Source organism: Leucopleurus acutus, assembly GCF_964270905.1.
Source record: "Leucopleurus acutus genome assembly, chromosome: 2".
NCBI lineage: Eukaryota > Metazoa > Chordata > Mammalia > Artiodactyla > Delphinidae > Leucopleurus > Leucopleurus acutus.
Window position 1 is genome coordinate 44,550,431 of NC_139143.1, and position 12,609 is coordinate 44,563,039.

General features: G+C 51.1%; 1 protein-coding gene across 1 annotated transcript in view; it reads right to left on the reverse strand.

The window, feature by feature from the left end:
* Positions 1 to 12,609, reverse strand: part of PLXNA2 (plexin A2) — a gene marked incomplete at its 3' end in the record, with an annotated part of 215,866 nt that overhangs the window by 187,100 nt on the left and 16,157 nt on the right. The window contains exon 2 of the mRNA XM_082832378.1: positions 2,477 to 3,744. Within this exon, the coding sequence (XP_082688504.1) occupies positions 2,477 to 3,664 (1,188 nt within the window). The 5' untranslated portion in view covers positions 3,665 to 3,744. The remainder of the gene's footprint in view (positions 1 to 2,476; positions 3,745 to 12,609) is intronic.

Below are 12,609 nucleotides of genomic sequence, written 5' to 3' on the forward strand. Positions count from 1 at the left end.
TTAAATTGCCCAGCACAGCCTTTAGGACAATAACTGTTATTCAATGGGTGACGCTCCCCTTCCTCATTTCTCTTCTGGAACAGAGCTCAAATCCTTCATCTGAGAGCTCCATGTTAGTCCAGAGATCACGTTAAAATTAAGCCCCGGGACGTCAGCTACCCTCACTCCTCCTTAACACCCTCTGAGGCCGCCAAAATGTCTCTGGGTCCCCAGGTCTGGGACTCCTTAGATTATAAGGATTTTAAGGGGCCCCTCCTGTTGCAGCCCCACCTCCACCTCCACTATCAAGTCCGCAGCCGAAGAGTGATGATGAAGGGAGGGGGTGGTGAGTGAGGGGCTGTTCTCTCTGAGGTCCTGATCCCACCTGCTGTCACCTCTCTCCCAGTGCCTCTGCTGCTCTGTGGTTACTAGCCCGGGCTTGTCTCTCTGCAAGCCAATGGAGCCCCACAAGGGTGTCGGCTCTTCCTCTTCCCTCTGGCTCAGCAGCAGGCAGGAATCAGCAGTTTCCTTCTGACAAGGGCCCCCTCTGGGCAGTGGGAACCAGGCTGGACTCTGCAAGGACTTAACCCTTGCATTTCCTCTCCACTTGTCTTGATTGGTTGGGGCCATAGGTTATAGAAGTTCAGGACTGTAAAGAACTTTGGAGAATATCTAGCTCAAACTCCTCATTTTATAAAGGTAAAATAACAGCAAATAACTGGTTCTATAATAATTAATATTAATAATTATAGCTGTCCTTTATTGCATGCTTATTATGGGCCAGGTATTGTGCTCATACATACTTGCTCCATTTGATCCTCATAATAACCATAAAAAGAGACTACTATTATTTCTCTTTTAAAAATGAAAAAAAATACAGCTCAGATCAGGTACATAACTTGCCTAAAGTCACACAGTTTTAAATGGTAGGACTGATTTTTAAATACAAATCTGTTGGAATTCCAAGCCTACGGCCTTAACTACTACCCTATTGTACCAAGAGGCTGACGGTAGGAACAGAAGCATACCCTAGGCATGATTTGTCTTTTGCTTTAAGAAGGGGTTTTTGGTCCCAGTAGCAGACACCCTCCATTTAGGGTGCTCAGAAGGCAGCCGTATGGGTCACTTGGTCTCAGATTGTTCCCCAGGCTGCCGATCCAGTGTCCACAGCACTCTGCACAGAAATCTATCTTAGCACTTGTCACATGCATAACAGTTAACTAATAATGCTCAACCTAACGCGCCAGGCATGGTGTTAATCTTGCCACATAGTATCTTATCATCCCATGCGGTAGGCATTATGATTCCCATTTCACAGATGATAATGGAGAGATATTAAGTTACTCCTGAAGCCAGGAAGTCACACAGATAGAATTTGAACTCTGAATCCCAAACTCTTAGGTACTATATTACACTGCCAGCTATTTTTTCTTTCACTCTTTCTCCCGTTAGATTACGAGATATCTGAAAGTTGTGATCATGTCTTTTTATGTTTGCATCCCCAGCTGGGCACTTGGGAGATCTTCAATACCTTCTTGTTAAGTGGATGGCTGGAGGGAGGGATGAGTGGATGGATAGAGGGATGGGTAGATGGATGGAGTGATGGATGGACGGACTAATGGGTGGATCACGGTAACCACCTAGATGGCAGCATCTTGACCCTCTGACAGGACAGTGCTTTCCACTGACTTTCTTGTCTCTGCCATCCTCAGGTCTGGACCCCAAGCTCCCTTTCTTCTCCTTTTTCCCCAGTTTTCAAATTATCAGTCAAGCTCAACTCCCTTCTCGCTCCTCCAGCTTACATATCTACCTGCCTACTTTACCCCTTCACTTGGCTGTACAGTGGCCTACAGGGCCCTGTATGTACAGGATCTGGTGTGTGTTACCTCTGACTGGCTCATCTCCAACCACTCTTTCTGCCACATGCTCGGGTCCAGCTGCAGTGGCCTCCTCGCTCTTCACACTCTCCAGGGATGCCCTGCATTCTCTGCAAGAGCTACTCCCTCCCTCTCTCTGGAATGCTTTCCCAGATACCTGCATAGCTTACTTCCTCATTCTTTGCTCAAATGCTGCTTTCTCAATGCACCAATCCTCGTGGGTACCGCCTCTCCCCACGTCTGTGCTTTATTTTTCCCTACAGCAGTTGTCACCACTTGAGAGACGACATATTTTATGTATTAATCTGTCTTGCCTCACTAATGAAAGCTCCATGAGGGCAAGTAGCTGTGTTGTATGGTTCACCTCTGCAGCCCGGGGTGCTTACAACAGTGGCTGGTGGCGTAGACGCCCTTGATTATACATTGGGAATGACTCCGCGCATCAGCAAACATGCCTCAAGTGTCTGGTATCATCAGACTCTGTATTATGGGGACCACCTGGTAACGTGAGCCTGAGCACCTCTCTCATTTCAGGCCGTGGTGGTCTGCGGGCAGGGTGTGCAAAGGGGTGTGCAGTGCCAGATGCCGCATCAGGGGTAGAGCAGGTGGGCCCTCCTTACCGCCTTGGTGCACTGCACGTCCTTCCCCAGCAGCCAGTTGAGCTCCAGGTTGCCCTCGCCCTGGTAGCAGGACTGCAAGCGCTCTTTGATCTGCAAGTTGATGGCCCGGATGGGGAAGGCACAGAGGGCGGAGTCATCCGGCGGGTGGTGATACTGCTTCTGCCCTTTGGAGAAGATGGCGAAGAGCACGTCGTCCTGGCCGCTGATGTTGAAGGCCTGGGCCAGCGAGTCCCCGGGCTTGGCGAGGTAAGCAGCCTGCAGGAGGCGATATTCCACCCCGGCCCGCGTGCAGCCGAAGGGCAGGGACACGTAGGAGTGGAACTTGGGGTCGTCCTTGCAGAGCCTCACGATGCGCGAGGTGTAGAAGAGGTCTCCGGCCGAGTTGATAGCCACGCCCTCGGGGGTCTCAGGCTGGACGGTGAGGAAGTAGACGAAGCCCCCGCTGGCGAAGCCGTAGATGTAGAAGATGTCAAAGTGGGCGACCAGGGCCAGGGTGTCGGACGGGATCTTGATGAGTGACGAGACGAAGTCGCTGTGGAGCTCGTAGTCGAGCATGGCGGAGGACTCGGGGTCGCGGGGCAGCTTGCGGCTGGACAGGGTGGGAAAATAGTCCTGCTTGCCGTCCACAGCAGTGCCGATGAAGAGCTTGCCGTCCTCGCCCTCGGAGCGCACGATCACCCCGTACATCGTCCCCGTCTTGTTGACGCTGGACAGGTAGTGCTCCTTCTTGTGGGACGGCTCCACCAGGATGAAGAGGTCGTCCAGCCGCAGCAGTTTGCAGACCCCTTGGTACAGGCTGCCGCAGGCCAGCAGCCGGTTCTCGGAGTAGTCGATGATGAGCAGCTTGTTGACGTTGTTGGTAAGCGTGAGCACCTCGCTGCAGGGCTGAACGATGAGCGGCGGGTAGCAGGACTTGTTGTCCTCCTCCGGCCCCGTCTTGTGAGCCACCTGGATGGTCAGGTTGCCCGTCAGCTTGTACACGCGGTTGATGGCCCCCACGTACACTGCCCCCGTCCCGCGGTGCACCGTCAAATGGTTGAAGGTCCAGTCCCGGTTCTCGGAGTGGAAGGTGCTGAACTGGGGCATGCCGGCCGCCGGGGGTGCCAGCAGCACGCAGACGGCGGAGAGCAGGACCACAGGCCAGCCGTCCACCTCTGCAGCCCGCGGCCAGGGCCTCCTCTGTTCCATTCTGAGCCGGGCGGGGACCAGGAGACAGAGCCTGTGAGCACTCGCGTACTCCGCCTTCCTGGCTTGGCCCTTACATGGTTCTGGAAAACACAAGGCAGAGGGGTCAGATGGAAAATAAATCCCTGGAGGAGTGAACAGGACTGCTTGACCCAGGTCCCAGTGCCGACTAGCTCTGTGAGGCTCTTTCTTCTGTATTTCAGTTTTTCTATTTTTAACATACTTTCTCCCTCTTCGGGATGTTCAGGGAATCCTATTATCTATTTTGGTCTCCAGCCTTTACGCTGTAAAATGCATTTTTTTTTAATAACTTTACAAAGCATCTCTATTTCTGTCCTCTTCAGATATCGTTTTTATCTCTCAGAGAGGTTAAACGGCTGAGTTCACCCAGCCAGTTGATCCTGGTGTCGGAACTAAAGCCGGACTTCCCCCCCCAGTTGCTGGGTCTGTCCTCCTGTTCTCTCCCAGTCCAGTGGAAATCTCTCCTGTCTTATGAAAGCTGGTTAGCAAGGCCCTCTCCCAGGCTCTCCCAGGCAGCTATTCCGAGTCTGATATCACAAATAAAATTCCTTCTTATTTCAGACTTCCAGCCCCTCACACTGCTGGCTTCCTTCCTCTTTCATGCTCTGTCCCCTGTAGGGAAGGAGGAGAGCTGGTCATCCCGAATCACAGTGCCTCTCGCTGCCCCTTGACCTCGTCCTCTCTGGAAAGAAGAATCCCTGATCATTAGCTGTTAAAACTCGTTCGGAGTGTGAGGTGGGACTGGGATCCCCACAGGTGCTGTTCAGGAGCCTGCAGAGCCCCAGGGAGAAGGGCGGACAACCCCCCACCCCTCCTCCTTGGGACAGGAGGGCATCAGCCACTGCCTCCCCAGTACGTGGGGTGCCAGGTCCTGGGGAAATTGCCTCCACTTCTGCTTCTCTGCAGGTGGAGCACAGGGGGAGTTGGCCTCCTTACTCACGGGGACTGGCTGGCTGAGTCCAGTCTCAGCCACCTGGGCAAGGGTTCCGGGTTTGGGAGATGTGGAGAGGAGCAAAGGGAGGCAAGTTGAAGGTCAGGCTCATTGTAGCCACTGCTGGGGCCTTGTGATTGTTTAAGGCTCCGTGTGGCCGACCTCAGGCTGCCTGCCCCAGCCTCATCAGTCCCCTGCCCCGACTTCTTTCCTCCCTCTCTGCCCTCCCAAGCCCCAGGCTGCACAGCTTTTCCTCCTTATTCCAAGGAAGCTGCCCAGAGGGGCAAGGTGGTGTTCCTGCGAGAGCTTCTCTAGACTCCTAGGCAGAGGGTAGAGAGTGGAGCCTGTCCCATCACTCTGCCAGCGCTGCTCCTGACTTCTATGGAGAGGGAGGGACAGCGGTGGCAGTGGCGGCAGCAGTGGGCAGCAGGCTGTCTAGCAGAGGGATCTTTTCTCCAGCTGGATGGAGTGTCTGACAACTTCCTCGGACACGTCCAGACAGAACTCTGGGCGATGAAGCAGCAGGAGTGGAAACACTCAAGCCAAGGATTAAGAATGTGCTCCAAGGCAGCTTAGGAGAGTCCTGTGTCCCTTCGCCCCCAACCTGGCTAGACTGGGTTGGAATTAACACAGATGCCATCTGCAGGACCCACATGGCTTTTGCTCTGTGTCTTTAGAAACTCTCCCTCGTCCTCCTCAACTGTGCCTCCCATGCCTGACAGCCATCGTGGTGCCAGAGGGAGGCCCCACCTGACGGCTCTCCTCCAGCCGGGCCTCACCGGGGTGTTGTTCTGGTGTGACTCATCAGGTCCCGGGCTTCCTTGGAAAGAGGGAGGCGACAGCGGCATGAGGCCCAGGCTGACCTCAGAGACTCTGACACAGCCCTTCCGGCCCCACGTGCTCACCGGCAAAGCCTCCCGACAGACAGAGCTTTCGGTTTGGAGGTTATTTTTAGCTATGTCCTGGGGCCAGTAGCAGGACGTGAATTCCTCAAGAGGAGCCGTGGAAAGGAAATAACAGAATCCTCACATTCTCCAGCTGGACAGGGAACGGCAGGAGGCCGGGCTGTGCGTGCCCCTGTCTCTGGGTAGGAGAGCTTCTTTGCCTACAGGTGGAGGGCTGTGTATCCCCGAGGAGCCGTGAGGATTCTAATCATCACCATTGATGCGCTTGGGCTGTGCCTTTTAGACAGTGCTCTGTGAGACACCCTGGCATCGAGTTTGTGGGCAGTGCACCCCACCTCCCCCAGAACGTACATGCACATACATGCTTAGCCCATGGCTGGAGGGAAAAGGTCCCAGTAGAAGAGGTGACACCAAAGGACACGATTGTGAGGTTAAGATCAACTATCTCACCTCCCTGCCCGATATCCTCCAGAGACACAGTTTGAATAAACAGTGAGTGGTTTTTGTTGTTAGGCAGAACTGGGGAAGAAATTTGGGACCTTGGGCAAGTCCAGTCTCATCCCCCTTTTCTGGTAGGATGGGATAATTACGGCACCAGCCCCTCGAGTTGTCATAGAGTAAATGAGATAACGCGGGGAAACCTCTTAGCATGGGAGCTGGCACTCAGTGAATGCTTAACTTATGGAGTTATTATTATCACTGAAGCCTCCCCAGGAGACTGCACTTCAGGAATCCCGCCAGACCTCCTGACTTCTCTTTTTGCTCGTATTCTTCCTTTCCATGGGAATGAACGCTGTGGGCAGACCTTTGATCCCCCTCCCTGGCCCAGTGAAGGGGCACAGACTGGGAAGCATGAGTCAGAGGAAGGGGGATAGATCCAAGGTGATCGTCTCTAGCACACTACTGCACAAGTCCCAACACAGCCTCTCTGCAGCCTGCAGGGAGCCCGGCGGAGGTACAGGATCCTGAGAGTTGAAGTATGAATGGCAAAATTGGCCTGGTGGCTAGAAGGCATGGAGTCATGGGGCAGGAGGAAGACTGAGGGACTCGGCGAGCCCCGGATTCATATCCTGCCTGTGTCACCCATGAGTTGTATAGCTTTAGACCGGTCTAGCATCGACCTGAGCCTATTTCTTGATCTTAACATCAAGGATGTTAGAATTAACCAGTTCTTAAGATTTCTTCATTCAGACAAAATGATACCTTGAGACTTGTCTGCTTCAGCTTCTAGAGTCTATGACTGCAGTGGCAGCTGAGGTTCTTTTGTCCTACTGGGTAAGGCTGGTGAAGTTCAGAGTTCTCAACAGACCAGTAATTGGGCTATTTTCCTCTCACCCCTCAATCAGCATCTACCCTGGGACAGACTGCTCCTGGTGACCGGCCACGCAGATTCATTCCGTGGCACTCAAAGATCACCCACTTGGGAGCAGTAGGCACTAGTGTGTCAGGGTCAAGAGGAGACGTGGTCTCTTGCAGTGCAGGGGTGGCAGAGGAGGCTTGCATTCCACCTTGGAATTCACAAAGACAACTGACTTCAACAGCAAGTTGAGAGCCCCTGGCTTTCCATGCCAAGGCTGATGCTATCAGGTAGCTCTTCCAAAGCAGGGCCCAGCTGGCAAGGATTAAGCCTCCTGTCTGAATTTAGAGTAAGGGGGAAGGGCATCCACCTCTGAACCTCTGACGAGAGGCAATGTGGTGTAATGGTTAGACTCATGAGCTCTGAACTTAGATGCTTGGATTCAGAGGCAATAATAGCTGTGTCAACTTGGTCAGGGTACTTAGCCATTCTCTGATGCTATCTCACTATTTATATATAATGATATTAGCACTAGCATCTACCTCATAGGATTATTATGATGAAGTCCTTTAATACATATAAAGCACTTAGAACAATGCCTGGTCTGTTATAAGTGTTCAAGATACATTAGCCTTTATCAGTAATAATTTATTTCTCAATATTCCCAGCTCTTGATCTCCATCCATTCCGTGGTCGGTCTTAGAAGGACTTTGGTAGAAGCCAGTGAACACACGCCTATGAATCTGTAGACCTAGCATTTCCTCCTAACCCCAGTTTTCTGCTAGTGTCAACCTCAGGGGTTTTCTCAACGATGCCTCCTTCCTGTCCCTTCTCCTCTCTCCGTCTAGTTCATGAAGTCACTGTGTCACATGCATTCTCAAGAGCCAGACCTGCCAAGTGGCTGTCCTTCTACCAGTTTCCCTCTCCCCCACCCCAAGTCTCCAACCAGGACGTGCTGCCCCGGGATGCTCGCCCTATCAGCGAAGCACGCAAAGCATTCCTGATGCCAAGAAGAGGCCACGCTTTCCTCTTTGGGAAGCAAGTGTCACTAAATATTTTATTTGGAGGGCCTGGTGACACCATCTCCCTGATCAGGATTCAGGAGGCAGGTGTTGGTGACAGCTAGTGAAGGCATCTAATACCTTCTTGATCAGCTGCTGTAGGCAACAGGGGCAGAGCAGGGAAGAAACGACAATTAGGCATTTCCAGCTCAGCTCAGTGCAGGAGTCTTTCCTTCCTGTGACCCGCCCTGTGGCCTTTTGTAGGAGATCTGGGGGAATATGCCTCTATGCTTACTTGGCCTCCCTTATTGCAAAAGGAAGGAGGAGGAGGTAGGAAGAGGAGTTAGGATCAGGATACAATTTTGCTAAACTGAGTAAAAGTTCATGATGGTAGAGCTCCCACTCTTGGACCCATCTGTAGCTCTTCCATCATCAGTATCCTCCATCATTCTATCATCACTGTCACCATCATTATCACCACCACCTGCACTGTCATCACCAGCACCATTTTGGCTGTGACAGTTTTCATAACAATAACAGTAAAACATGCCTATTAATACAACCGCACCTACTAGGTGGCTCACATAGCCAGGGTCCATATGGTAAGTATGAGAATGAGGGCTGTGTACTATTTACAATAGCCAAGACATGGAAGCAACCCAAGTGTCCATCAACAGATGAATGGATAAATAAGATGCGGTACATATATACAATGGAATATTACTCAGCCATAAAGAAGAATGAAATATTGCCACTTGCAGCAATGTGGGTGGACCTAGGGAATATCACACTAAGTGAAGTAAGTCAGACAGAGAAAGACAAATAGTACAGGATATCACTTATATGTGGAATCTAAAAAATAAATCAATCCATATACAAAACAGACACATACTCACAGACATAGAAAACATATTTATGGTTACTAAAGGGAAAAGGGAGGGGAAGAAGGACAAATTAGGAGTATGGGATTAACAGATACACAGTACTAATATATACAAAATAGGATTTACTGTAAAACGCAGGGGACAATATTCAATATCTTGTAAAAACCTATAATGGAAAGGAATCTGAAAAAGTATATATATATATATATATATATATATATATATATATATATATAATATAAAACTGAATCTCTTTGCCGTACACCTGAAATTAACACAATATTGTAAATCAACTATACTTCAATTAAACAAACAAACAAAAAATGAGCGCTGTTAAGTCAGAGGAGTTAGCACCTGTTCCTGGGCTTCACCCCAACCTCTTCCCTCTCCCAGGGCAGGGAAAGGTCCATCTTCTCCCCCAGCTCTCCCTTCTAATTAGTGGCACCTTTAAAGCAGGAATTCAAGTCCAGCGCTGAAGCAGACTGTAAAATTACTCCAGTCCACTTGTTTTTTTTTTTTTAAATGAAGAAACTGAGGCCTATGGAAAGAAAACAGATTGTCCAAGGTGACCCAACATGACTCAGGGACAGGCTTCCATCAGAACCTAGACCTTGTGACTAAAGGTCCATTGCTTCCTCTGCTGTAGGCGAAAGAGTCCAGGGAGTCAGTTATGTTCTGCCTCGAGGGTGCCCTGTTTTGGGGAAAGAAGGTGCCTTTTGATCGTGGTGGCCCCCTGATGGGCAGAAGTGAGCCTGGCACTGGGCCTGGACAGGGAGGTGGTGTGCAGGGCAGACTCAAGGATGAGCGGATTAAGGGGCAGGGGAGTGAAAGGGACACCAGAATGGCTCCCTTCTGTGTTGGGGGGATGACCTCCTCCAGGCCAGGCAGGTCCAGGCAGTTGTCACACACAAGAATGGCACATATACTGTGACTTGGGGGCTAAGGTGTCTTGTACCATATGCCTCTGGGTTGTAGACAACCCCATAGACAGGTCAGATGTTATCCAAGCACAGGCACCTTCTTTTTCTCAAAGACTTAGAAATGCAGCCGAAGGGACTAGAGTGAGATATCCAGGGGGACATCCTATCTAGAGAGGATCCCTGGGGCATCCTGCCAAGGAGATTATGGAATTTTCTGACATTGAATTTTCCTGACAGCTGTTGAGGAATATGTTTACTGAGAGGCAGGGGATTGGTCCCAGTGACCCAAAGAGGCTGCCTTTGGTATAGGATTTCTATGAATTAAAGTCTATGAGGATAAAATGTCTAAATGCACAAGGCTGGGGCCCCGGCTCATCCCCTGTGGATGGAACGATCTTGAAGGACCCGTCATAGTGTCATCTTTGGGGTTGTACATGCAAACATTCCAAGTGTCACTCTGTCGAACAGCGACCTCAGAGGTAGTCCAGGCACGTTGAGTAGCATAAGGTGAATGCCAGGGCAAGCGCAGAGGCCACGGGTAACACCGACAGCTGGAAGGCCTCAATTAGAGTGAAAGGAGTTATCTGGTATTTAAATAATTATTAGATGGAAGGAGTAATCATGGGTTTGAGCTGATTTTTTCCCCCACTGTCACACTGATGGCGTCTATAATATATTATTCAAATGCCCATGATGCTCACTGAGAAGAGACCAGAGAGAGGGGAGAGATTGGGAGAGAGAGGTGGTGGTGGGGAGGGAGGGGGTGGGAGAGAGACTCATTTAATCTCCATGTGACAGGGCTGCAGGAGGTACGATTAGTCTTTTTCTTATTTCAGCTGTCACTCAGGCACAGACACCAAGATTGTTATTAGCGTATTTTATGCACGCGATTTAAAGGGAAAAGAGGAGGGGGGGTGGGCAGAGGGAGAATTTCCTACAGAAAATAATGGGACCAAAGGAACAATTTAGATGTCACTGCTATACCAGCTGCGTTTGTTTCATTAATCGAATGTCATTTTTTCCCCCAGACTCAGTGCTGTTATGCGAAGCTAAGTGGCTACACCTCGCCCCAGAGCGAGAGAGAAGGGAGGTGAGGGGCGACAGAGGAGGAAAATGGGCCTCTGCCTACATGGCCTCTTGGCATCTTTCCTGAGAAAGTGCAATAGACGATACAATGCTCCCCACCCCTCCCGCATCCCCCCACGGTATGTCCAGGCAACTTTTGGTAACAACATCTACCCAGTCACTTCCCTCACCATGAGAAGGGAGATTCCCTGCTTGTCCTTCCATGCAATTTTTTTTCCCACAGGTGGATAAATCAGATCTAATCTCCAATAACCAAGGACTAAGTGAAGGAAATTTGGGGAGGCCCTAACATTGATCAGCAGTAAGGGAAGAACCCATATTCCAGGCGGTGAGAGGGCTGCTGACCGAGCCACTGTGTGTGGCTTTCTGCTCAGGCAGATGGTGGAAGCAAGGCCCTTGCATCCCACGTGAGTGCATGACAGAGATGGGGTCTCTGTGTCTCAGATGGCACGGTGCGCAAGGCACTCCTGCTCTCATGCACCCTCCAAATTCATATGTTGAAGCCTTAAGCCCTGCAACCTCAGAGCATGGCTGTATTTGGAGACAGGGTCTTTATAGAGGTAATTAAATTAATACGAGATAATTAGGGTGGGCCCTAATCCAAATGTACCAGTGTCTTTATAAAAAGGGGACATTTGGACACAGAGACAGATAGGCATGGAGGGAAGACATGTGAAGAGACACAAGGAGAAGACGGCCATCTGCAAGCCAAGGAGAGAGGCCTGGAACAGACCCTTCCCTCACAACCATGAGAAGGAACCACACCTGGACTTCTGGCCTCCAGACTGTGAGGCAATTAACTCCTGGTGTTTAAGCCACCCAGTTGGTGGTACTTGGTGACAGCAGCCCTAGCAAACTAATGTAGCTGGGAGGAGTGATGCATTCCACCATCTTGGCTTGGGAATTGTTCCTTGAAAGAAACGGGTGTTTGTGGCAAGGGGTTGGGTAGAAGCCATCACAGGGCCAACACACTTCGAGATGTAGATCTCTCAACATCTCTGTGAGAACCAAAGGCAGCAAAACATGCTTCCCCTTTCACCCAGCTAAACACAGTGGCCCCGAGAATGCACTTGTTCTGCCTCTCCCAGCTCTGGCCCCGGTGGGACTAGAACTGGGTTTTGCCAGCCTCTCACCTCTCGTGCTTGGCCTGCAGAGAGTTCCTATCCATTTTGCCTCCCTGCTCCCTCCTCCTGCTGCCCAGGAGAGTCCATATGTCACCTGCCAGACCCCAAGGACACAGGGGATATTCTGTGACTCCCAGGGAGCCATTGCCCTCCATTCCCACCCCAGCTCCTTCTCTGGCCTGTCCAGGGACCACTGCCTCTTCACATCAGGGAGGGTTTTCTGGTAGCTTTTTTTCCCCAGGTCTCCCAGTGGGCTCTGCTCAAGCCCTGGAAACCACACCAGCTCTCCCAGGGCCTTAGCAAAACATCCAGTGTTTGTCTTCTCCTCTCACAGGCTATAAAAGTTTGGCGTTGTCTCCCTGAATTATGAAGGGTTCCAAAGACAGGCGCTTATTTGAAGGGTTGCAGAGGGGAGGGGCTGGGCTCCTTTCTGGGGTGCTGGCTGGGTTGGCTTGGCCAAGTCAAAACAAGCTTCATTACCCTGGGGCCGGGAGCAGGGAGATACACCGCCTGACCCTGCAGACCTGCCCCATATGTCACGGGCCTGTCAGAAATCTCCCAGAATTCCCTTTATTATCTAAAGGTCGCCACCCGGGCAGCACGGAGAGGGCCCATGGTATAAACTAAACTACAAGAGCAATCAATTTCAAGCAGCTGCCGGCCTGCCCCCCCTCCTCCCTCCTCCTTCCGTGGGCTCTGCCCTCTTCAACCCCCTCTAGGGGATGGTGCAGCCCAGCCTTGCCATGACTACCTCACCCCTGGGGCAGAAAGAATTTCTG